The sequence below is a fragment of the Atractosteus spatula genome, chromosome 3 (assembly GCF_055471065.1).
Source record: "Atractosteus spatula isolate fAtrSpa1 chromosome 3, fAtrSpa1.hap1, whole genome shotgun sequence".
Classification (NCBI taxonomy): domain Eukaryota; kingdom Metazoa; phylum Chordata; class Actinopteri; order Semionotiformes; family Lepisosteidae; genus Atractosteus; species Atractosteus spatula.
The window spans coordinates 36975902-37000729 of record NC_142708.1 but is presented as its reverse complement, the minus strand read 5'-3'; the positions used below and the strand labels follow the sequence as shown (position 1 = coordinate 37000729).

General features: G+C 36.5%; 1 protein-coding gene across 2 annotated transcripts in view; it reads right to left on the bottom strand.

Annotated features, from left to right (window-relative positions):
* Positions 1–20251: 20251 nt before the first annotated feature.
* prkg2 (protein kinase cGMP-dependent 2) overlaps positions 20252–24828 on the bottom strand; it is a 44538-nt gene continuing 39961 nt past the window's right edge. For both annotated transcript variants that reach the window (XM_088911314.1, XM_088911315.1), the window contains exons 18-19: positions 21154–21220; positions 20252–20347 (exon numbers count right to left, since the gene is read on the bottom strand). In XM_088911314.1, the coding sequence (XP_088767440.1) occupies positions 20252–20347; positions 21154–21220 (163 nt within the window). The remainder of the gene's footprint in view (positions 20348–21153; positions 21221–24828) is intronic.

Below are 24828 nucleotides of genomic sequence, written 5' to 3'. Positions count from 1 at the left end.
ATCCTTGAGTTACTTCTAAATTAATACTTTTTAATACAGGACTTAAACAGCTGTTGCTCAGCCTGGAAAAGGTTGTAATTTCTTCATTGATAAGCACCCTAGTTTAATAGTAATTTATCATATGAGATATGTTCCTTTAATACAAATGTCAAACTCAAAAGGTTTCTTATTATTATCGCTGAGAAATATTATTTCTCTTATTATAGTTATTATCTTATTATACTATTTTTTGCTGTTGTAAAATTGAAATAAAATCTTATTTTGTACCTTTAAAAATAAACTCTTTCTCATTTCCTCATAGCCTTAAACTATACAGATGCAGCCATTCAAAATGCGTGCGTTATTTTGCGGCATACCCCGGTGGGCGTGTCGCGGCATCACGCAGTGTCACGCAGTGTGACGTGGTTAATCGCGCGTCATTTGACGCTCTGCCGGAAACTATCCGGCGTCACCTTGTAAAACCGCCAGGGGGAGCTTAACCTCTCATGTACAGCATTTGAGCCTTTAATTTTGAACAGTGTATTACAGCATGTTAATCTTCAGTCATTAAAATGTTGGTATATTTTATGAAAGCAAGATTGCTCAGTTGGACAAAAGTACACAACCTACCTTTATCAGAAATATTTATGCATCAAAGCCTTTACCGAAGATATTACTAATAGTATTAATAATGGATGACTTTGGACAAGCTGTATACTCAAAGTATAATTTCTTTAGCACATTTGTACAAGCACTTGGAATCTGTCCAAACCATACTTTGTCAGGCATTTTGTTTTACTTCAACGGGCATAAAAACTTCCTTGCTTTTAACAGGGCGTTTCATAATTTCTAACTACGAAAATGATTTAAAATGCGACACCTATCATTCAACTAGAGCTTAAAATATCACAAGGAAAAATACACACCGGTATTCCATTTCTCCCTAAACATTGTAAGCTTCGAAGTCTTTAACTAACGTGATACCGGAGTCAACAAGCATACTTTTAGAATTTGATTAAAAGGGAATATAATATGGAATCGCGTATCTCAAGAATTTAATAACGGTATGATTATATCCGTGTACTGCGGCAGGGCTGTGTAGGGCTGTTTCGCCTGCCTGCTCATGCGAGCTGACTGTAGCCGACTGGTCTAGGTGCGTGCCTGCCAACGGGCAGGTTGTGTGCTCGAATCCAGCTGGTGCTGAACCTTCCAGTTTTATTTATTTATTTTTTAATCGCGTAACATATTACCGTATGCAAACTGTACTGTATACAGTATGTATATGTATATTTAATGTCTTAACTGTGCCCGTTTAATTGAATTTTAAAAAATTATTTAACAGTCACCCGTTGGTACCCAACGCAGAATGGTGATTGGCTGACACCATCTGACACCCCTCTGATTGGAGAAAAAAGACGTGCTAGTTTGCTATACATACTGTAACAGGAAGAGGATTTCTTTCTATTCAAAACGTGTATTTTAAAAGTTTAAGAAGTAAAAACCTTACAGCGTACACAGATTTCTAAACTGATCAGGATCGTTATCTTTGTCTTATGCATAATAATATTCACCGCTCTGTGCAGCAAATTAATAATAAACTTTATTTTATATAGCGTTTTAAACGAATAAGTAATTAGATTGCTCATAAACCTAATCACTTGCTTTTTCTTTTTATTTAGGCTCAGATTTCAACTATAGATCGTATTATTAATAACCATAATAACAACCAACCAACAAAAACAACCATATAAACATAATACCAACCAAAAACATAGATAACAACCACAATACAAAATCAAATATATCAAACCATTTTACTCTCGCAAAGTCCTCCAATTATCATAATCCCGCCCCTTATGCAAAACCAAACCTTCCTCCCATCCCAGTTTATCCTGTTTATCATAAACAAAATCCACCTCAATTTTCAACATAAAGCATTACACAAAATCAATACCTCAACACTCCATACTCAACAACGATAATTCACAAACAGCCAGAACATGTAACTACACATTCCCAAACAGACCTAATTTCCATAGCCCCGCCCCTTATGCAAAACCAACATCCCTCCCCTGTTCTCTCTCTCCCCTGGCGGTTGTAATTGTTTTTATTTTCAAATAAATTTTAGCAAAGTCATGCATTTTAAAAATCTTAAGATTTTTATATTTATGTCTTTATTTAGTGGTTTCATTAGTGACAAAGGCTAAACTTTCTTGGAAAAATGTCTTTTATGTAAACCATGTTTGCTATTTATTCATTCAGGGCTAAAATATGTTCATTGTATTCTAATGAAAGAAGGGTTCCTTTCGCCGTAGTCGGGAGCCTAGCCTTTAACTAGTAAGTACTGTACTTACTGGGTTTTTGAGGGGGGGGGGAGAAAAATCGTTTTCCCAGCCTAACAGTATTGTTTTTAACCTGTAAATTTGCTGGACAGAGAGGTGAACATTATCACACAGAAGACAAAGATAGCGATTTACGTTGCATTGTGTATCGTGCTGCTTTAATACAGTTTTAAATAATTGGAAGTCTAAACAGTATCAGCTTTATTTATGGGTTTTAAATAAAGGTGATTTAAACGCGATTTAAATCAATATAAATGTTTATATTGTAACGCATAGGTGACTATTCATTGTTATTAAAATGACTTAAATTCGATCATGTTGTGATATTTAGAAATATACATTTGTTTGGTGCGAGTGAAGTTTTATTTAATCTCTGAGCCATACTGATTCTTCTGGAAGCCAGTTTCCGCCAGGGAGTAAAAAAAAACACACTATGGTATTCTCTCCAATGCAGTGCAGTTAAAAACATACCTCTGATGCTGCTCCTAAATGAATATCGTTTATGACCATCAGAAGCTTTATGCTCCTTTTCTTTTTTCCAGTGGATTGAACAGGGAGAGGCATTTCATGATGTACTTTTCACTGATGAAACAACAGTGGCTCTGGAACAGTTTTCAACCATGTCGTTTTATAAAAAGGGGAGATATGTACACGTTACTGAAGCTAAACGTTTAGCCTTTGTCACTAATGTAAACACTAAATAAAGACGTATAGAAATCCCTACGTTACAGACTGTATATGGCTGGTATTGGTAGTTTAAAGAAAAAATACACACCAGTATTCCACTTTCTCCCTAAACATTTTAAGCATCAGAGTCTTACATGTGGTTATTTATTGCATAATTTAATTTTGAAAGCCACTGAGACATCAGGTACTACTGTTGTATGGTACAAGTGTGGTACTTTTAGGGGTACCACGGTACAGAACACTAGTTATTTAAATATGATTGATAGATAAATAGGCCCACTTTATTCATCCTGAAGAAGATAGAAGACATCCTGATGTCTTAACACAGATACTACAGTGCTTAAGTACTACTCACGTATATGTTTCTAGGTTTATATTATGCATTTCATACGGTCAAATTACTTTTGAGCAACTAATAAGAAGCGCGAAACGGTATGCGTTTTAGTTTCGTTTCGTGCTGGGACCCGTGGATTGATTAGAGATATCAAGTACATACAAGTCATTTTTTAAATGTTGTAGTTCGTCTTGAAAAAATGTTACGAGTACATCATCTATCAACAATTACACAGGTTCTGTTTCCATATTGCGGATTTTGGTTACGTAATATTATGTTCTAGATTTCACGTTGTGAATATATGATTTGGGCAAACAGAGCCGCAAAGAAGTACATTATGGGTGGTTGTTTTTTTTTTGCAGTTTTATCTAGAACAAGCGATGCTTAAACCTTTGTCTGATTCTTGTGAAACTATCCACACGACAGTTACAGTACCTAGGAGTTGACTTCAGTGATGTCACTGATGGGATGTTTCTAAAAATCCATCCTCTGTAAAACGTCTTCTCTAGTTGTCCTGCATATGTATTCGCTAATGAAGCTGTGTGTTCTGAGCCTGGATCTCTACATTTGTGTATGAACCAGCTTAGAGGGCTAAAGACAGCTTGTGTTTAAATTGAGTGTAAGGCAATTTATGCTTCTAAAGTCATGGTCAGCATTTTTGTACTGTGCTGTAAACTTGTTCTGTGCCAAGTCACATTATTTTATAGCGTTTTTATAGCGTTATCAAATCCGGTGGCGCGGTGTTAGTTTCCTGACTCCCATGTCACATGGTCTGTGATTGAAACCTGTAATACCGGTTTAATTCGTCACAGCCAGCACTCCGGTTGTAAAGTAGAAGCAGGCGAGATTTCCAGCGAAAAACACCTCCCCCTTCTTCAGGTGTGAGGGTCTTCTGCTCAGAATGAAACGCTAAAATGTAATGTAGGCTCTGAATGGGTTCAATTATGATTTGGGCTTGATTAAGGTCGCTGCCTTTCATCTAACACCCTACTTGAATCCTTCTAAACTAAAAATCAGTGTTAGTGAGTTCTAAATAAAGAGGTATCCAGGTAACAGTGAAACGGGCGGACAGTCTGGGGAGATCGCCCGTTTTCCATGTAAATAGTTCCCTGGTTCCGCACCCCTTGGTGTTTCTCTCGCTCTCTCTCGGGTCACCTGATCATTAGCTCGAAAGATTTGAGTGCTTTGTGTATATTCTAATGGTAGTGGGGGCAGGGTGTGTGGGAACAGGTTTGGTTGAAATTGCATTGGAGATCTATGTTCTTCACACCTGAAACATTTTCTCTGAAAGCATTTTCTTCGCTGTTTAACCGATCTTGTTACAGCATGTTACAGTTTACTATTATTAACCATATTAATTTTAAGTGCTTAATGTAAAATCTTGTAAAAATATATTTTCATTGTTCAAATATACATTAAGTCTGACTATCATATAATAAGTTAAATACAAAACTAAAGAAAAAATAGGGTTAAATATAATTCAAAATATTTTGCTAACAATGTTAACTGTTTATGAATAATAAAATGTATTAGCTAAGGAGTAGGATGGCACAGTTGTTAGTATGTTTTTTGTTTTGTTTCTTTTTCATAAATACAACAGTAGTACCTGATGTCTCAGTGGCTTTCAAAATTAAATTATGCATGCAAACCTGTGAACTAGAAAGATAACTAAGATATCCATCCATTTATAATGGTGGCAAAGTGGTTAGCATTGCTATCTTGCAGCACTGGGGTCCTAGGTTCAATTCCTGCCATCCTGTGTGTGTGGGGTTTACATGTTCTCTCTGGGTTACATGGTTTTTCTCCATATGTGTGATATGACTCCCTCTCGCACTCCAAAACATACTGGTAAGTTAATTAGTTTATGGGAAACCTGGCCCTGGTCTGTGTGTGTTTGTGTCTGTCTGTCCTGTGATGGACTGGCGCTATGTCCAGGGTGTATTCTGCCTTGTGTCCGTTGCTTACTGGGATAGGCTCCAAATCCTCTGTACTGGATAAAGAGATTAGAAATGGAAGTAAAGGCACTGTGTGGATGGAACTATACACAGTGTTAGAAACCCACTATGAAATGGCAGCATCTCACTGAGAATAAAATATTTTATACTGCTGGCTTAAGGAAACAGCCTTTCCACCTCTCTTGCACATCAGTATCCATACCTAGTTATTTAAACAAATTGCCTCTAATTATAAACATCTTAATATGCTGGCTCTGTGGATCCGCATCAGCTATGTTTGCCCATTCCTTCAATTCATGTGCATCCAACACACAGTTCAATGCCAGCAACTACACATAATCTAAAATACAATCCTTATTTCAGTATCTATGTAAACATATAGTCTGTTAACTTCATCATCTTCATCAAAAGTATGCCTAACCCCATTAGGAAGTGTTCTTGTTATAAGTGTATTCCTCAGCTTTCCCCAAACTATCTTCTTCTTGCCAACATCTCTAGTCTTTTATCCTGCAATAACTCAGCCAACACTTAAATCTCCAAAAGCTGCTTGTGTTAATTTCTTTAAATCACAAATATCATGTGTAAATACTGGCCATGTAATACTCTGCATTGTGGAATAATAGTTTATTTTAAAGGGAACTAGAGAAACTAAGAACTAGAGAAATCAAGAAAGGCTTTTTTTCTAGAATTAATAAATGCACATCCTGTTCACTGGGGAAATTAAATCCACACTGAGCAATCTTCAATATGTTCACAATATGACAGCAAGAATCCTATCAGGGATGCATTACACCTGTTTTCAAGTCCTTGCACTGGTTACCTATCAGATTTCGAGTCAACTTCAAAATCCTTATCCTCCTTATGTACTGTCCTACAACTGGTATTATTGATCTCCGAATTATTGTACTTGACATGACTTCATTCAGCCTTTCCTGAACGTCTATGACAGGCAGAGAGAGTGCTGTTTCTGGTGCGATCTTTTACAGCTGACATTTCACTGTTTTAAACGAACAAGAAATTAGATTGCTCATAAATCACTTATTCTATATAAACACAGCGTAATTGCCCTCCGAAAATCTTCTTTTTCTTGTTCGTTTTAGAGACCTTGATCGAAACTGATTTTAGATGTCAGAAAGGATTTATTTTCTCTGTATTTCCTACATTGCTTTGTCGAGATTTTAACTTTATATCTAGGCTCAGATTTCAACTATAAATCGTACAGTAATTAATAGCAGTAAACACTGATGTTTATACATAAAAAAGTCATGCCTTGGAGTATAGACCCCCAAAGGAATGCCATAGACTCAAACTGCAAAATAAACACATACAGAAAGAAAGTATTTGTATTGTAATTGCAAATCCTGGTACTGTATGAGTGATTGGTATGACTTTCCTCATTACAAATCTCTTATTAGAATTTAAATTTCTCTGTAACTCCAGGTCAGAACAGAGAAAATGTAACTGCCTTAAGGAGTTTACGATTATGAAAAATAGAAGGATAAGCATGATACGTATGTCTTCTGTCATTTTCTAAGTCATGTTACTGAGCACCAAATCTTATTGAGAATATGAATCCATTTAAGGTTTATACCATTAAAGTAACGGTTTATTCCATGCTGAAAATGTTTGTACCAGACTTTTTTGAGGCCTGTTTAATTGTGTCTGAAGTCTGATGTTGTAAATTTTATTGTTAAAAAGATCCATGAAAATGTCACTACTAAAGTTAGCTGGTACTGTTGGTACTGTAAGTGGCAAGTAGAGCTCATATTTTAGATTTTGTGTAGTTGCTAGCGTTGAACTGTGTGTTGGATGCACATGAATGAAGCGACGGACACAAGGCAGAATACACCCTGGACATAGCGCCAGTCCATCACAGGACAGACACAAACACACACACACCAGGGCCAGTTTAAATCTAACCTCAGAACCTTTCTTTTCAGAAGACTTAGTGTCTGTATCTGCTTCATTTTCTAATTTTGGTAGCACCTCTACCTGCTTGTCTTTCTTATATGCATTTACTTTGTAATCTGTGGTCCTTTTATCTGTTTTTACATCTACTGTATTGCTTTGAGATGCCACCTTTAATGGTGATATATCAAATAAAGTTTTTTATTATTGTTATAGGGAAACATGATCAGATTGTCCCTGGTTCAGAAAAAAAAGATCTAAAGTATACTAGTTTGTCACTCTTCTAATTCCCTTTGCTAAATGACTTTTCATACTAATCTGATCAATCTAACTGCCAGTTTTCTGTGCTTTCTCTATCCTGCTAGATTTGCAATTATTCTGAAAATTTTCATCTTGAAATAACTCATTTCTAAATACCTTTTTCACTGTTAACATCTTGCAGCAACTCTGCGACAAAATATACACTCTGACAGTTCATCCTGCTACCAACATTAAATAAAACAAATCTTAAGATTTCTATATTTATGTCTTTATTTAGTGGTTTCATTAGTGACAAAGGCTAAACTTTCTTGGAAAAATGTCTTTTATGTGTTGCGGAAAAAACTGACTTGCTTTAACAAAATATGTTTACAAATCCTTTCACCTGGCATTTTCGTAGTTAGAAATTATGGAACGCTCTATTAAAAGCAAGGGAGTTTTTATGTCCGTTGCAGTTCTTTTGCAACATGAATATAATTATATCGTTATTAATTTCTTGAGATACGCGATTCCATATTATATTCCCTTTTAATCAAATTCTAAAAGTATGCTTGTTGACTCCGGTATCGCGGTAGTTAAAGACTTCGATGCTTAAAATGTTTAGGGAGAAATGGAATACTGGTGTGTATGTTTTCTTTAAAGTACCGATACCAGCCATATACTGTATGTTTAAGTTCCAAAATTAATATCGTTTATGGACTTCACACGCGTTGCAGTATGCTCCTATTCTTTTTATGCTCAGGCACAAAGTAAAAGGGGATGCTTCATATTGCTTGACTAATTTTAAAAACTAAGTTAGAAATGCAGACGCTCCCTCGGTGCGCTGCTCTGGTGCGCCGGCTCTTACACAGTGCCTGTCTGCCGTAAGCGTTACAATATACATACCCAACACTGCTTGTACCCATCTGTCATGCAAATAAAACACCTTGAATTGAATTGAATTGAGGGGAGAGGGGGGGAATACTAAAGCCAATACTGGCTCAATACCCTCGATGGGCTTTGACGTGCTAATGCGTTGGTTTAAGAGTCCGGGTGTGGCAGGCTTCCAATGTCAACTCGACTCGATTGGAAGACAATGAACGTATTTTGTGATATTTAGAAATATAAATTTGTTTGGTGCGAGTGAGGTTTTATTTAATCTCTGACCAAGGGAAACGTTTCATTTTTTTCAAAGAAATGTTTGTTAAAAAATAAAGTCATAGTTCTATGGGATTCAATCACAGACCATGTGACATGGGAGTCACGAAACTACTGTAACACACAGCGCCACCAGATTTAATAACGCAATAAAAACGCTATAAAATAATGTGACTAGGCACAGAAAAAGTTTACAGCACAGTACGATAATAAATGCTGACCATGACTTTAGAAGCATAAATTACCTTACACTCAATTTAAACACAAGCTGTCTTTCTGTATGAACCTCTAAGCTGGTTCATACAGAAAATGTAGAAATGCATTAGCCTGATTATGATTAAAAAACACATAATTAAACACGCGTTTGCGATTTAAATCAGAACACGATTTAAATCAATATAAATGTTTATATTGTAACGCATACTGTCCAGCCTCCATTTCTCTATAAAAATTTACTCTGTTGCACACACACACACAATAGAAGGAGGAACCGCTGTCAGAAGGGAAGATATGTTCAAAATATCGCAAATATCGATCATGTTGCGATATTTTGAAATATAAAAGTCAATTGATTGTCCATAATATCGCTATTCTATTTTTTCGAAGAAATGTTTGTTAAAAGAAAAGTCCGGTACCAGCTGGATTTGAACACACAACCTACCAGTTGCTAGGCACGCACCTAGACCAGTCGGCTACAACACAGCTCGCATGAACAGGCAGGCGAAACAGCCCTACACAGCCCTGTCGCAGCACACGAATACCATTATTAAATTCCTTAGATACGCGATTCCATATTATATTCCCTTTTAATCAAATTCTAAAAGTATGCTTGTTGACTCCGGTATCACGTTAGTTAAAGACTTCAAAGCTTAAAATGTTTAGGGAGAAATGGAATACTGGTGTGTATTTTTTTCTTTAAAGTACCAAGACCAGCTATATACTGTATGTTTATGTTCCAAAATTAATATCGTTTATGGCCTTCACACGCGTTACAGTATGCTCCTATTCTTTTTATGCTCAGCTACTAAGATTTCCCTTCATTGGTAAATTCAATATCTACAACGGGCACAGCAAAGACGTTTTTACTGTAAGTCTTTCTACGACAGACCAACGGACCACGAGTGCCCCTGTCGGTCAACCAATCGCTTACTGCGGTGCCACGCGTCATCTTGCGTCATACTGAGCGACGTCACCTGCGGTACGTGTCTGTGACGCACACTTTGAATGGCTGCATCTGTAGTTTTGCTGTTTGTACTCTACCTGTAGAAGTTCAAAATATATTTCAAAGCTATCCATCTTATGGTCATAGTTGCCCAATGGTTCTTTCACCTCTACTTTCTTTGTCCTAAGATCTTCATCATCTAATCAAGATTCTTGATTATTTCATTAGACAAAATAATGGTTTCCTAGTCACAGTTCTAGTGACTCACACACCCACTGTTTTGTGTTCCATCAGGGCTCTTTACTTAATTTAATCCCCAAATGAACAAGTGAAGTTGTTTGAATAGCACCTCTACAATTTTTTTCTTCAGAAAAAGAGATTTGAAGTTACTAATTAACACAGTAGTTGAAAAACAACCATCAGTAAAAGTAAGCCAACCATAGGTATAAGTCTTATTATCAAGTTGTAAATGTATTCCATTCAGTGTTTAAAGATTAGGCAAAAACCCGTGTACAGTACATGTTTCACATCAAGAATAACACACATTTGGAAAGCCATTTCATTTCTACTTTTCATAAAAACTGTAAACGTGTTTAAAGCAGGAATGCTGACATGGTGTTCTACATGGTGTGACAATATTTTTTTGTTGTTAAAGTCAATGCTAGTTTGTATGGGACAATATTATTGCATATATCATGTTTTAACACAATGTTATCTTGTATAAACACAAAAAGTTTCTCATTTAAATGTAATCCTATCTCGTTTAAATGGAAATCTATTTGAGGAAAATTTTCAAATCTTCTAATATAATCCATTATTCCTTTTGACATACTTTTAAACTTTTTGTATATACAGAAAGAAAACACTGTAATTGATATTTGTAATGGTCTGTTGCATTCTGCTGACTACTGCAGATCGCGCCCTTGAATGTTTTTTAATCAGACCCATGTAAAATAAGTTCCTGCAGAATGCTGTGTATCCACTAATTATTTGAAGGTAGATATTTCATAGGATTTTAATGCAATACAAGATGTACACTCATTTAGGGAACACAGCATTTTATTTTTTAGACAAGAACCAGCATAATAAATAAATTCTCTCCAGCTGTTTATATGCTATCAGCCTTTTAGACTACAATTAACACGTAATCAGTTCTCACCTTTAGCACATAATATTTTCTTTTGGTTCTGGTAGGGTTGCCCTCTCCAGTATAGATATCTGATTTTCCCCAAGGTATTTAAATGCAATCAGTATCATCACCTCCAATTATCACATAATCAATTCTGACATTTAGCACACAATGGCTCTGTTGTTTCCTGTAGTATAGCCCAATCCAGTGTTTTTAAACATGTAGCCAGTTTAAATCAGATTAAAAACATCTGACAAGTAGCAGTCAACAGTTCTTGATCAAGGCATTCTGACAGGGAAGTTTATCAGTTTGTCATCACCAATTGTGCATTTGTTTCTAATCATCTCCCAGGGCATATTTTATGTTGTCTGAAATACATTTTTCAACTACTCTGTCAAGCTCATCCTATAACTCTTGAATACAGTTGATGTTAAGTGACTTGGGAAATTTACATCAATTTTTAAACCTGTTGCTTTCTTAATTACATTTGACTTTATCTGACTGTATATATAAACTACAATCTCCAAGTTCAAAGGCGAGTTCAAAGCCTATTCAAAGACTTGATGGGGATGAATTAAATGATATGACATGTGCTCTTACTTGACAAATGGCTTTCTTGTACACCAAACAAAAACAAAATACAGGGGGACTTATGACAATAAAAGCAAAACAGAAGCAGGCACATGTTTGAAGTGCTATACTTGTCCAAAGGAGAATGAAACCAATGACCATCAAGCAGTAAACAACATCCATCGATCTTCCTACCACTTCATCCAATACAAGATCACAGGGGAGCTGGATCCTATCCTGGGAAGCAACTGGCACAAGGCAAGATACATCTTGAACAGGATGCCTGTCCTTTGCAAGGCACATCCAGATACACTCATATTAGGGTCACTTTTCTCAGAAGTCAATTAACCTACAGTACCAGTATGTTTTTGGACTGTGAGAGAAAACCGGAGCACACAGAGGAAACCCATGCAAACATAGAGAAAAATTCAGTCCCACTGTCCCACTGTGTTGCCAATTTACAGGAATAGATTATTGATTTCACGAAAGAAGGAATACTATTGAGTAGAGTTAGTTTTCAACATATTTACTCTTAGAGCAGAAAAATAAGTTGATAAGCCTTTTAAATGATTTGTGTATTCTCATTCAGTTTCTCTCATGGAATGGAATTTACGATATATTTGATTTTATCTCCTTTCTGGGAGCAAGAATCCCCACATTATCCTTTGTCTAATAGTATAAAAAGGGTGTCATGATCTTCATCCTTCCTCTAGAGGGAGCTCCGACCCTTTTGTATTTTAGTTTCATTATCTCGTTCACCTGCCCCTTGTTTCCCTTTTATTATTTAAACCTTGTGCCTCTGAAGCTCAGGGCTCTGCATTCTAAGACGGACGCCCGGAGGCCCGCCTAGCATCAAGTCGCCCTACATCCGCGGCTTGATGGCATAGGCTTCCGAACAGCGTCCTGACCAGCTGAGTTCGGGGCTCGGGGCGCCTGGCCTTGTCACTCTGTTTTTAACTTCCTTGTTCCTGTCCCTGATCCTGTTCCTGGTTTTAATTGTCTGTCTTGGATGGATCTCCCGGCACTTGGACCCTGGACTGCGCCCTAGTTTCCCGTTTGGACTTCCCTCGTTTGGACTCGTTTGCCTGCGCTCCCCCCATGCACCTGGATCACTGTCGGCACCGCCCCCTGTTCACCATCCCTTCCATTCCTCACTGCGTTTTCCCTGTCGCCCTTCTCCAGTCACTTCCGGATTACATCGTCTGCACAGGGTCCTAAACTATGCACTTCACGGGAGTCAGGACCAGCTCCCGTTACAGAGGGTGTGGCAGCATGATGGTTTTTTTTTGTCAGAGCACAAATAGGAGATAAAATGAATATAGAAGGCACATTTGTAAACATACAATTAATTCTAGTCCTCAAAGTTATGATTTTTTTCTCAAGAAAACGTTTCTGGCATTTCTTTGTTTTTTTAATACAGTATATACCACATGCACAAAATAAGACTAATCTAAATTACTTACATGAAGAAATGCACTCATTTCACCAATTCACTAATCTTCAATCCAATGAAATGTTATAGGAAGAGCTTGAAAGAAGATGGGACATAAGAGAAATCAGCAGATATAAGCAAGGGGAGAACATCTTGACTGAGTCTGTTCAAACCCATCTAATCCATTTGGTAGTTAATACCTAATTGTACCTAATAATGAGATCCAAGGATCTCATTCAACTGTTTCTGGAAATATGCCAGAGAACTAGCTTCAATAACGTTAGTGTAGCTTGATCCCACAATCCTTTAGGAGTGTCTTCTTTCCTCAAAATCGTGTTTCTCTTTTGATTTTATGGAAGTGAACATTGAAATTGAACTAATATGAATGTATCTAATGATGATAACGATGAGATCATCAGGATAACAACGTTGGAAATCTTAGACTGGCCAAGTCAATCTCTGGATTTAAATCATAATCATCAAGTCATTACGCATTTATATGCTGAAGACAAAAAAGTTAACTCAGAACCCCATGAGAACAGACAGAGACTAAAAGTGGCAATAGAATAGCATGTCAAATGCTTACACAAAAAGTCTGGGTCACATACTACTTGAAGCTTATAACAGAAATTTGGGAGGAAGATTAGATCCAAATCTTATACACATCTGCTTGTCTGTACTGATGCAGCCAATAAGAATGCGCAGCAAAGGTCTGCATACTGCAACATTATTTAGCACACCAAATTCAACTTTTCACTGGCTGAAAAAAAAATCAATAGGTGGCACTTGTGGTGCTTTACATTTGCTTCATTTAACCTGTTTTACTGTTTTACTTATTAAAATCCACTTAATATTGAAGATTAATATGGATTTATGTAACTAAATGAAAATTTTGGTAGCTAAAAATAAAAATAACCAAAGTATAACAATGTCTCAAAATTCTATTGATGATATTAATTTATGAATAATAATTAGAAATATATACTGTAGCTCTGGTAGTGGTAGCTAAAAATAAAAAAAATAAGGTACACAACATATTGCACCTTCTTCATTAACATTTTCTGCATCAAAGTCTTTTTGATCACCTGCTGTGGTTACTTACACTACACTAAAAAACAGTATTACGTACAATTGCAGCCACTCAGAAAGCATATCAATTCTTAGTACAGCTTTGCGGTATTGGGGCACAAAACGTTGTGTGACTCACTGTCCAAAGACGATTGGTGGCACTTGTGATGCATTAGATGTTAGTAAAGCGATTGCTTAATTTTACGTTTCTCTACTGTGCTTCTTTAAATCCACATAATAGGAATTATGCAACTAAAGGGAAATTTGGTATAACATCTACTGTATGAATGTCATATACAATATAAATTTATGAATATAAATATATTATGCCTCATGTACATGCAGTAGCTGGTACTGGTAGCTACTATAAACATAAAAAATAAAGTATGCAACAGTATTCCACCTTCTTCATAAACATTTTCTGCATCAAAGTCTTTTACCTGGTCACCTACTGTGGTTATTTTGGAAAAGTTTTGATGTGTCCTTCTACTTATATAAAGTTTATACTTAAAAAGCTATAATGTTTTAACAATTTCTAAGAATATATAATGAGAACACTGTACTTGCTATTGTTATTGTTGTAAAAAAAGCTGTAATGAGGTTTTAATATCACTTAATATGAATTATTAACATGGAATCATGTAACTAAAGAAATTTGGGTAGCTGAAAATACCACGTGGTTATTTTTGAAACATTAAAATAAGATAATAATAAACTAATAATATAAATGCACTTCCAGACCTCCAGACCAGAAATCTCCAGGATGCTCAGGAAGAGCGAGGGAATGTAAAGATTCCCTTAAACAGAAATCACATAAACACAGCACTAGTTTTAAATAAAAATTGTAATGACACTATGTGTATTTTTAATTTATAATTATAAATTGTAAATCTAAATGTTAGTTTTTATATGTGTTTTTGCTGCCCTTTTTCTTCTTACTAGTAATTATATTATATCAGTTCTATATTATTATATTAGTAGTTTTTTTAATAATTTGGCTGAGTTGTTAGAAAAAGCTGTTGGAAATACTGTATATCCAGTAAAAGTGTGCAGTGTCGTAGAGTTCAGCACATTTGTAAGTTAATGAAAGGCTATTAATTGCAGTAGCCACAAGTCCTGCTCCTGTGTTGATGTTAGTGGTTTTATAGTAAATCGAATTTCAATAACATTAACAACTACAGAACACTTTCTTTTTCTGTTTCAGCTAAATGAGACAAAAGAAAGTCAAATCAATCAGGTTTCTAACAGCTAATCTGCTAACATGGCTGCTTGTAAGAGCAAGGTAACTTTCTTTTCAATTAAATACGTTGCAATAGTGTCAGGCAGACAGATTTTAAATTCTTCATGCAAAATAAGTTTGACAAAAACAGCTACTGCAAACAGTATACAGCTTCTCAAAAAGTTGGCCTTTTCTTGTGCAAGATCAGCAAGGGTTGAATCACAGGTTTTTTATAATTGTATTTATAATTTCAAAACCTTTGATGGTACAGTATGCATCAGGGACAAATACATTGTATAATCAAAACAAAACACCCACTGAGCACACTTTGATTTCACATAAAGGTGTGAACTAGGTTATTAGGTAGGGCTAATAACTTCTGTTTAAAATGGATGAGACATAAAACCAAGGTCCTGACTCAAAATTCCAGGGTGTTTGTTGAAAAGAGTAGGGGTGTTACCAATCATGGCCTCCTAATAATCCCCATCTATGAATTCTGTTCTCCTGTTCACCCACATTATCCAGGTGAGTGGTGTAGTCATCATTTCTTGTAAAGCCCTTTGCGTGGAATATCCAGAAAAGCACTACATAAGTGTAAGGAATTATTACTAGAATTAAAACTTGCAAATGCCACATTAAGCATTCACTGCAGCACCTGGTGGTTTTCCAATGTAGTGCAGTCCAATATTCAATTATTTAAAAAAAAAACAAGTTGAAACGCACTGTTTGGCACATTATGCCACATTATTCTTTGCACATTCTGAGTGGCTGGATCTGTACTATAATATATATTTCTAAACATAAAGGAACAGCACATAAATAAAATTACTGATGTTATATTTGCTTACTGAGGAAGTGAAACCAAAGGGATGTGTTTCAAAATAAAAAAAATGCTAAATGAAAACATGCATGGAATTACAGAGAAACACTAAAACAGCTTATTATTATCAAATATTTTTTATCACAGCTACTGCAGCATTTCTGTGGAGAAAGGGTGGTTATCTTAAAGAATTTTTTTTATATATATATAGTGCAGACTTAGACAGCATCAACTCCAAAGCAACTTACAATACGTGACCATAAAGTCATTCAACTCCCCAGTAACTTTTGCTTTTTGCATGTTTATTTGCTTTAAAATATAATATGATTTGAAAGTGTTACTGTAAGCATAATATATTTTTACCAATCAAAATATAGAACAAAATTATGTTTTATCATTAATCTTAAATAAAATGTACTGTATACAAAAGATTCAGCTGACACATGGTGCATTAAGGATTCACTGGACCACCTAACAGTTGTACAAAGTACTGCAGTCCTACAACAGATTATTCAAAAAAATGAAAAAGGTGTTGAATGGTATGTCTTGTCATACCGCATTGGTTATGTTCACAGTACGGTGCATTACACCTCTAGCATTCGAGAGTGGCTTCTCTTTGCGTATTTTTCTTTCATCCCTCCTGCCACCCTTGCAGCAGCCCCCTAGGTCAATCCTCACACTGTGCTCATGTCTGTGTGTGCCCTGCAATTGACTGGTGTCCATTCCAGAGTATACCCTACATTTTTTTCCATTGCTTGCTGGAATAGGCTTCATCTACCCTGTGACCCAGAATTGGAAGAAATGGTTTGAAAAGGGATAGATGGATAATATTGTGGCAACATAAAGAAAACATTACAAAAATGTATACACTACTGCCATTAGATTCTTCACTTGAAAATAAAATTCACATCTTGATTGTCATATTGCAATCTGCTAGAATATTTAATAACATCACTTTGGGGCCTCAAAAAGTTGGTTTGGTGTTCAAGTTCTCAATCTCAATGACAGACATTCATTTATCAGAAGAAATAACTGCAGCAGCTAAAATGTACACATAAAACCTGCAAAACTAGAAGAGAAAATTATTTTGTAGTTAGAAAAGGTCTGTTTTTATAATGAAATAAGGAATAGGCCTCTTTAGACAGATAAAAACAAGCAAGAACATCTGTCAGCATCCCCTGGTCTCAATCAAAGTTCAAAGTCTTAATTAATTTAAACAGCAAATTGAGGATACATTTAGAAATTACAGCACCATTCTGGTAATTTAATTAGACTGCAAATTATCATGTCACGTCCTGGTTAAAAAAACAAGTTAGCTTACTTCTTATTTTTTATGGTTTGAGAGAAACCTTAAAACAACTCCATTTCTAAAACTGCTTGTTTTTATTTTGAATTGTTCTTTTCTCAGGTATCATTCTTTTAACACATTAAATAACCTGCTGAATATGATCTTTACTTTGTAAATTTTTGCAAAAAGAACTGTTTTTCTGTTCCCAATGACAGGACAGTTTTCCTTTCTTTATGCCATTGCATACTCACTGGAAGCTAGAAGGCAAGTCAACTGCCTTTTTAGCAGCCTTATGGGATTTATTTTCAGACCTATTATGTACATGATGTGAAGCCACTAGGGTTGTGGTAATGATATTGTGGGCTGAATCATCAGCAGCTTTCCTGGGCTGATTCTCTGCCCTGGAACCTGGACCACACTCAACTGGCCCCCATCTTCCGTCCATTGCTCGACTTCATTTGCTTACTCCAACTCAGCCTGACAGTGCATCCTTTTGACCCTAGCCTGTTCAGCACTTCCCTTCAAGTCTTCAGCCTGACATTGCATCCCTTTGACTCTACAGTCCACTCAGCAGTTTCCCTTCAAGTCTTCAGCCTGACAGCACTTTCAGTCAAAACCAGTTAAACATTTTTAACTTGTTCATAGAATGTGTGTAGCAAAATAGCAGGTGAAGATTGTTTCTTTGTCAGAGATGCACTCTGACACAAGTCAAACTGCAGCCAACATTGGGTGGAGAATGAGGTTAACGTAAATTACATTTGGATGCATTAATTTGCAAGAATAGCTTTTATGACAGGAAACATAGTTCCTTTATGATACTACAAAAAATATGATAGCATGGTGGATGCTTTTTGACACCTTTGGGCTTTGTTGAGTTACCCCCATTATTTAGTTTTTAGCTTTTTCTTCATGTGAGTTCCCATTTGTATTTGCTATATTTTGCTGGAAAATATTTCCAGAAAAAATACCTTTGTTTAAAAGAGAAATGAGAATTATTTCAAAACAAATTGTTATAGGCATATGCAAAGAAGAAAAAACTTAGCATGGTAATACATAGCATTCTTTTTCTATAATGGTGATAAATTCCCTGTTATTCTGTAATTATTATAATAATTGTAGTCATAATTTAAATCATTTCTATAGTACAGTTATGCCTATCTTCCTATTACAGTAATGGTTTAGCCATTAGAGCTTCTTGTATAGAAAGCATGTTTCAGAAAAAAATTAACTTAATAAACTTAAACAATTTAAACAGATTCAGCTTGAAACAGAACAGATTTATTCTAGGAGTAAATCAAAAGTTAAAAAAACAGCATGCCAAATGATTCTTTAAGGAAAAATAAAAAAAGAAAAAAACACTTTTCTTAATGGTTCCCCTGGAAGAAAATGAGTATAATGATTTGCAACCATAAGTAGAGATGATAGGCAAATAGCAAAATAACAGTAAATATTATTATTATTATTATTATTATTATTAAATGTATTTGGAATGATAATCGGAAAACTAGAAAATGAAAGGGAGATGGCAGATGGCTAAAAAGGAGATCTTGTTTAAATAAAAAACAAAGTACTTTGAAGAACAAAAACATGAACATGCACAATATATACAGTAAAATTACAACAGCATATTTAGTAGGCAACTGTAAAAATACAGGTGACTGTATTGTGAATTGGTTAATATAGGGTAAATGCTTAAAATTGGGTGATGTGATTAGTGGAGAATCACAGGGATCTGTTCAAGGAACACTGGTATTCCTTTTTTTAAAAATATGTTAAATGTGTACTATGTACAGGTAACACCTCATTTACAATATTGTGTACTATTTAATTACCATTCAATAAAATATATTTCTACTTTGGAATCAGTCCATAAATATATTATGGGGCCGAAGGGAATGTCCTAATTGGCAATCCAAAGAAAATGAACCTTTTCAGTATTGAACAAAGACTATGTGGGGACCTGATCCAAGTATTCAAAATCTTCCAGTGCACTGGCAAATCCATCCCAGTGGACTTCTTGAGAATAAATAGTGAAACATGAATCAGAAGACAATGCATTTAAAACAGAGAAAAGAAGGCACTTATATATGCAATTAGCTGTGGGAGTATGGAACAAGCAACAGACCCACATTGCCGAAGTTCATTCCCTGGCTTCTTTCAAGAAGTGGCTAGATGACATCTTTGGAAAAAATAGCTACTACCATAAAGCTAAATGTGCCGTAAGAGCTTTAGGAACTTAAATGTCCAGAAATACTCCTGTATGCATGCATGGGCTTTGCTAATATTAATAAAAATAGATATACAGAAAAGAGACCTTCATTTTTCAGACACATTTGGAGGATGTAAAGCCATCCAGTGAGGGTGAGTCTGACGGTGAGTCTTTTGGGAGTTTGAAAGTGTAAAATATTTTAATAAAAACACATAGTTTCAAACATTGTCAGGAAATTACTGTAAACCTTTTCTAAGACATCACAGCTTACTCACAGAATCCTTCACAATATATAGAATATCTAATACATACAAAGAAAAGTGTCTTTATAACTGTTTTTAAACTAATTCGTTTCTCTGGTGACTTTGATTGCAGAGATGCAATTTGTGAGAAATTAGGCTTGTTGATAACACATAGAGCCATCTTCTCTGAAACTGAAAAGAAAATTGAGTTTAGTTGTTTCATCATCTTCACAATTCAACCCTTGGAAAACTTTTAGTTCAGCACAGGTAATCACTTTTCCTAGGTTTCAGAAAACTGCTAACACAGACATGAAAACTCATAGCCTGTTCAGTTTTCATTTTTCTTCTTTACAAACTCCTATTTGCAAATTGTAAAATTGATCCTACACACCTTATAAGCATCACTATTCATAGAAAGAGTTACTGCTTGACACTAAGCAACATCACAGAATGGCCATTATTAGTAATAAAACTGTGGCTTTGTTCTCCAGATGACAGAACAACAGAATGTCTTAGAAGTCATTATCCCAGCCGGACAGCTCATCTGGGGGAATGTCGACATCTGGAGGGTAGTTGTCAAAATAACTATGATCTGTTGGGCCTTTTAACTGCAATAAAAAAGATGAAATTATTAAGTGATTATTTTTTTTAATTAATGATTAATTTTGTTTCTATCTATTGACCTGACACTGGCTCTTACTTAAAAAATCTATAGATATTTAAAACAAATATTACTTTACATATACAGAGATGTACCTGTAAAATATGTATTCACAAGTAAACTTTTACATAACTCTTCACCTTTTTAAATAGTTTCACAAGTAAAGAAATCACTGCCAATAGTTGGTCATGACTAATTAAAACAGATTTTCAAAACTGTAAATTTTTAAATGTTTGTTAAATAATAAATTACCTCAACTAAATTATTTTTATTACACATCCACGCATAGTGGTTTTAAGAATTGGATCTCTGGCAACATCTCACAGTGGATACTTGGAGGACAAGGAGACATATGGACCAGCTCCTCTAACATGCCGACCTGATCACCCATTAATCAATTAACTTGTTGTAAGTGCTTTGGTGCCTGATAGAAGACTTCTTACAGATTGGAGGGGAAACACAACACTTGGTGAAATCACTGGTTCTCCTAAGGTCACAGGACTCACTGTTTGCTGAAATGCGTAGGGAGCACTTACTCCTCTTAACCCTTCTGCAGTGGCACTCTGCCATTTGTGTGCCAATGCTGAGGGATTTTAGTTTACAGTCAGTAAGTGACATGTGGATCAAAGGGCTCAATCTGCATTCCATTACTTATTAATTCATGCAGGACCTTCATTTATCTGTTTAAGATAGGGAAATTTTATACACGAATGTTAGATTTTCCTGATTCCTGAAACAAATATACATTGTTACCTCTCTTTTAAGTGGGGACATTAAACTTCTGGCTTTCAGCCCCTCCCAATTAAAGCCGTTAAACCACCTGTAAATAATTTATACACATATTAATTAAAGATGATATCAGTTTCCATCCAGATAATATTCCCTATACTACATTGAAATGATCATATATAAGAGAAAACTTTAAAATTCAATTTATGTACTCCAGGCATGATTCTGAACTCATATGAACATTTTAAAATTTCTGAAGATAATGCTGATGTGCTTCATCAATAAAACATTAAAGGCAATAGCCAAGGAAAATATAACATTACATAAGAAGGAAAGTATACTGTAAATGATACCTTACAGCCACATGACATGGGTTACCTTTTAATCAATTTTGAAATTTGGATAATCAAAAAACCTTTTATCCATGACTAATAATTTATTATCCAGCAGCCATGTAAAAGGACAATTATGCTTCATTATTTCAACGTATCATAGGCAGAATTTTAAAATATAAAGATCACAAAAACATAAAGTCAAGACTATATATTAATTTTCAATAAATACATTGAAGTTTTTATTGATTCTGAGACAATAGAATTCAGCAGCAATAAAATGAAAGGGATAAGGCTCTAACTGTTGTATTGCTGTTGTATTGCATTGCAAACTACCCATGACCTCAGGGTCCCTACCTCTGAGCATGCTAAACAAATTATACTGCTGCTTTAGCAAGTTGTGGTGGATGCACAGTTTAAAAAAAAATAAAACCATCTGCTAAGACTTAAAAAAAACATAATTAAATTACTAAGGCAGAATCTAGTCATTATCAGCCCAAGGGACAGGAAGATCTCAGCAGAAACCAAAAGGAGCAGAAGCCAAGGGGGAGTGACAGCATTTCTGAAACAGAGTAGACTCCACAGCAGCAATGTACACTTTGAAACCTGACCATTCTTACACCAGAAGTCCAGAAGTATCCTAACACTTGATTCACATGTTATAGAAACCGATAGGTTGAGTTCTAGGGGAGAAGCGGGGGGTGCTCCACCCCTTCCTCTATAATTCAATTATCTCTTTCTTATTTAAACCCTAACCCTGCTAACACAACTTACTTGAATTCTAAACACTAGACCTATAATGGCTCGCAAGCCTAATTCTATGTCATCTCCAGACCACCTTTCTCTCCTCCAATACCTTGAAGATTTTCCATGCCATTTGTTTTCTGCTGTTTCGCCATCACGACCTTCTAATTTTCAAACTAATTCTCCTCTCAACCATCGCCGATGCTTTTGCTTCTCCCATCCAGCCACCCACTTTACGCCTTTCAAACACCGCAGCACCACCTCGGATACACCGACTTGTCTCTTTTACAAGGACTGGCCTCTTCCAAGGCTCCTCAGATCACTGTTTGACAGATGTATTCCTATTCCACCTCACTCTGACCATTTAGCCCCCTTTTTTCTACTTTTATGGAATTCGGTTTCAGCTTAACCAGTCCTCCATCCTTCTCTCTCTATAGCAGAACCTGCAGCTCCACCTTCTGAAAATTGTACAGCCCCTCCTCCTCCTCTCAACTCTCCAGTTCCACCTTCATCTCCTCCAAAGCCACACAGCTCTAGCAGATTCTCTTTCTGTGCAGATTTCCCACCAGCTTTCTCAAACTCTTGAACCACTTTCTCGCTCTGTAGCCAATATTAACTCCTGTCTGCTCAAGCTTGAAAATTCCTTTCATTCAGCTCCTCCTCTTTCAGACCCGCCCCTCTCCATTCTTTTTTTTTCTACCCTCAGTACAGCTAAAGCCTCACGCTCTATGCTGCTCTAGGCTACCCTAATTTTCGCCGCCAGATCCTTGAAGGTAAAGATATCAATTCCATTTCTCTCATATTAGATGTCTCTGATCGCAATTACTGAGTAGTGGAATCTGGAGATCTCCAGTTGCTCTAAATCATGGGATCCACGTCTTAGCTTTCACTCTTGGCAAAATTATTCTGAATTTTTTCTATTTTTCAGGGATGTTCTTTCCACCCTCCTCGGCGCCAGGAGTGGACTACTACTGCTTGTCGTTATTAAGGTGGTTCTTTATTTTGCCCAATTAAATTTTCAGTTCGAACTGATTTGTAATTTATCCACTCTTCCTCTTCCTTCGTCATCTCATCTTCATGCCCATCTCAGCTCTTTTCTCCTTCAAGTTCCAAGTTCTGCATTCCTTTGTCGTCTAGAATCAAATCTCCACCCAGCTTTAATGGACATGTTACTACATGCTTTATCCCCTTCTGCCCACACAGCCTACTCTTCTGCCAGGACTGCATGCTCTACCTTTCCCACGTTCCACCAACCTCCTTTATTTCTATTTTAACCTCGATCTTCTCGCTGTTTTCCAAGTGCAACAGGATCTTACCTCTGGGATTCAGTTCTGCCGCACGTTTCAGTCTCTTTAATGTCCTCACTGCTTTTTAGTCCAGCACTCCATCTTGCACTTCGTGGAATCCAGAGACAGCACCTCTAAGAGTTCCTTCCAGGAAGCCTATCTCCTCCAACATCCTCCACTTTTTTCCCTTAGACAAGGCCATTTTAACCCTTCAAGGATGCTCTTATGGATGCAATGTGTTTGCCACAGATTCTAAGAGCCTCAATTCACCAGTTTGTCTGTATTCATTCTTCCAGAATTGAGTGACCTGACTTGTATCCCTTGTATACTCTCATTCTTTCTAGCCTGATCCACTTCGTTATGGATACTTCAGTACCCATATACACGTTTTCTCCTCTGCTGTGAGTTTCAGTCTCCAATGCTGGTCTCAACCCTCAGTTTTCTCCTCATTTCTTCAGAATTGTAGTTGTCATCTCCACTGCTCGAGCTATCCTGGATATTCAACATATTTACACAATGGGCCAGTCATCCTCCTCTACAGTCCACCTTTACATCAACACCACTCTCTCAGGCATCTTAGCTACTCATTATCTATTGCTAGTATGCCCAGAGTTGGGGTGTCTCTTCCTCTGGGGCCACTGGAGGTTTTCCCCTGAATTGGCATGTAGGGTTTTTTTCCTCTCCACTGTGCGGTCAGGTTCACACATAGCCTCTTCACCTTCCTCCTAAAGTGATTCCTCCAGTCAGTGGTTCTTTCTCTTCCCCATTGAGATATTTGTTCCCAGTCGTGAGGCAGCACCTCTCATGCAACTCTCAGTGAGTCAAGGGGCTATCTCCTCCTTTCTATCCCCTGAGGGCAGTGCTTGGTCATGAGGCAGTGCCTCTCAAAGCGCCCCTTAAGGAGTCAGAGGAGTCTTCCTCTTCGCTTTCTATCCCCCGACGGCATAACCTAGTTGTGAGGCAGCGCCTCTCAAAGCAACTCTCAGTGAGTCAGGGGAGTCTTCCTCTTCCTTCCCTACCCCTGAGGGCCTAGCTCCCATTCATGAGGCAGTGCCTCTCAAGCGACTCTCCGGAAATCAGGGGTGTTCATGTTTTCATGCTACGGAGGCTGCCAAGTCAGCTACCCCAATCAGCCTACTGGGTTCCCCCGTGCGGTCCAGATGCTCCTTTCTCTACTTTAGTAACCCCTGCTTCTCCCCATGAAATAGAATCTGATAGGCGGAGTTCTAGGGGAGAAGCTGGGGCTGTTCCGCCCCTTCATCTATCATTCAAATTATTTCCTATATAAACCGTAACTTTGCTAACAAACACATCTAGAGTCTTTAAATTCCCTCCTC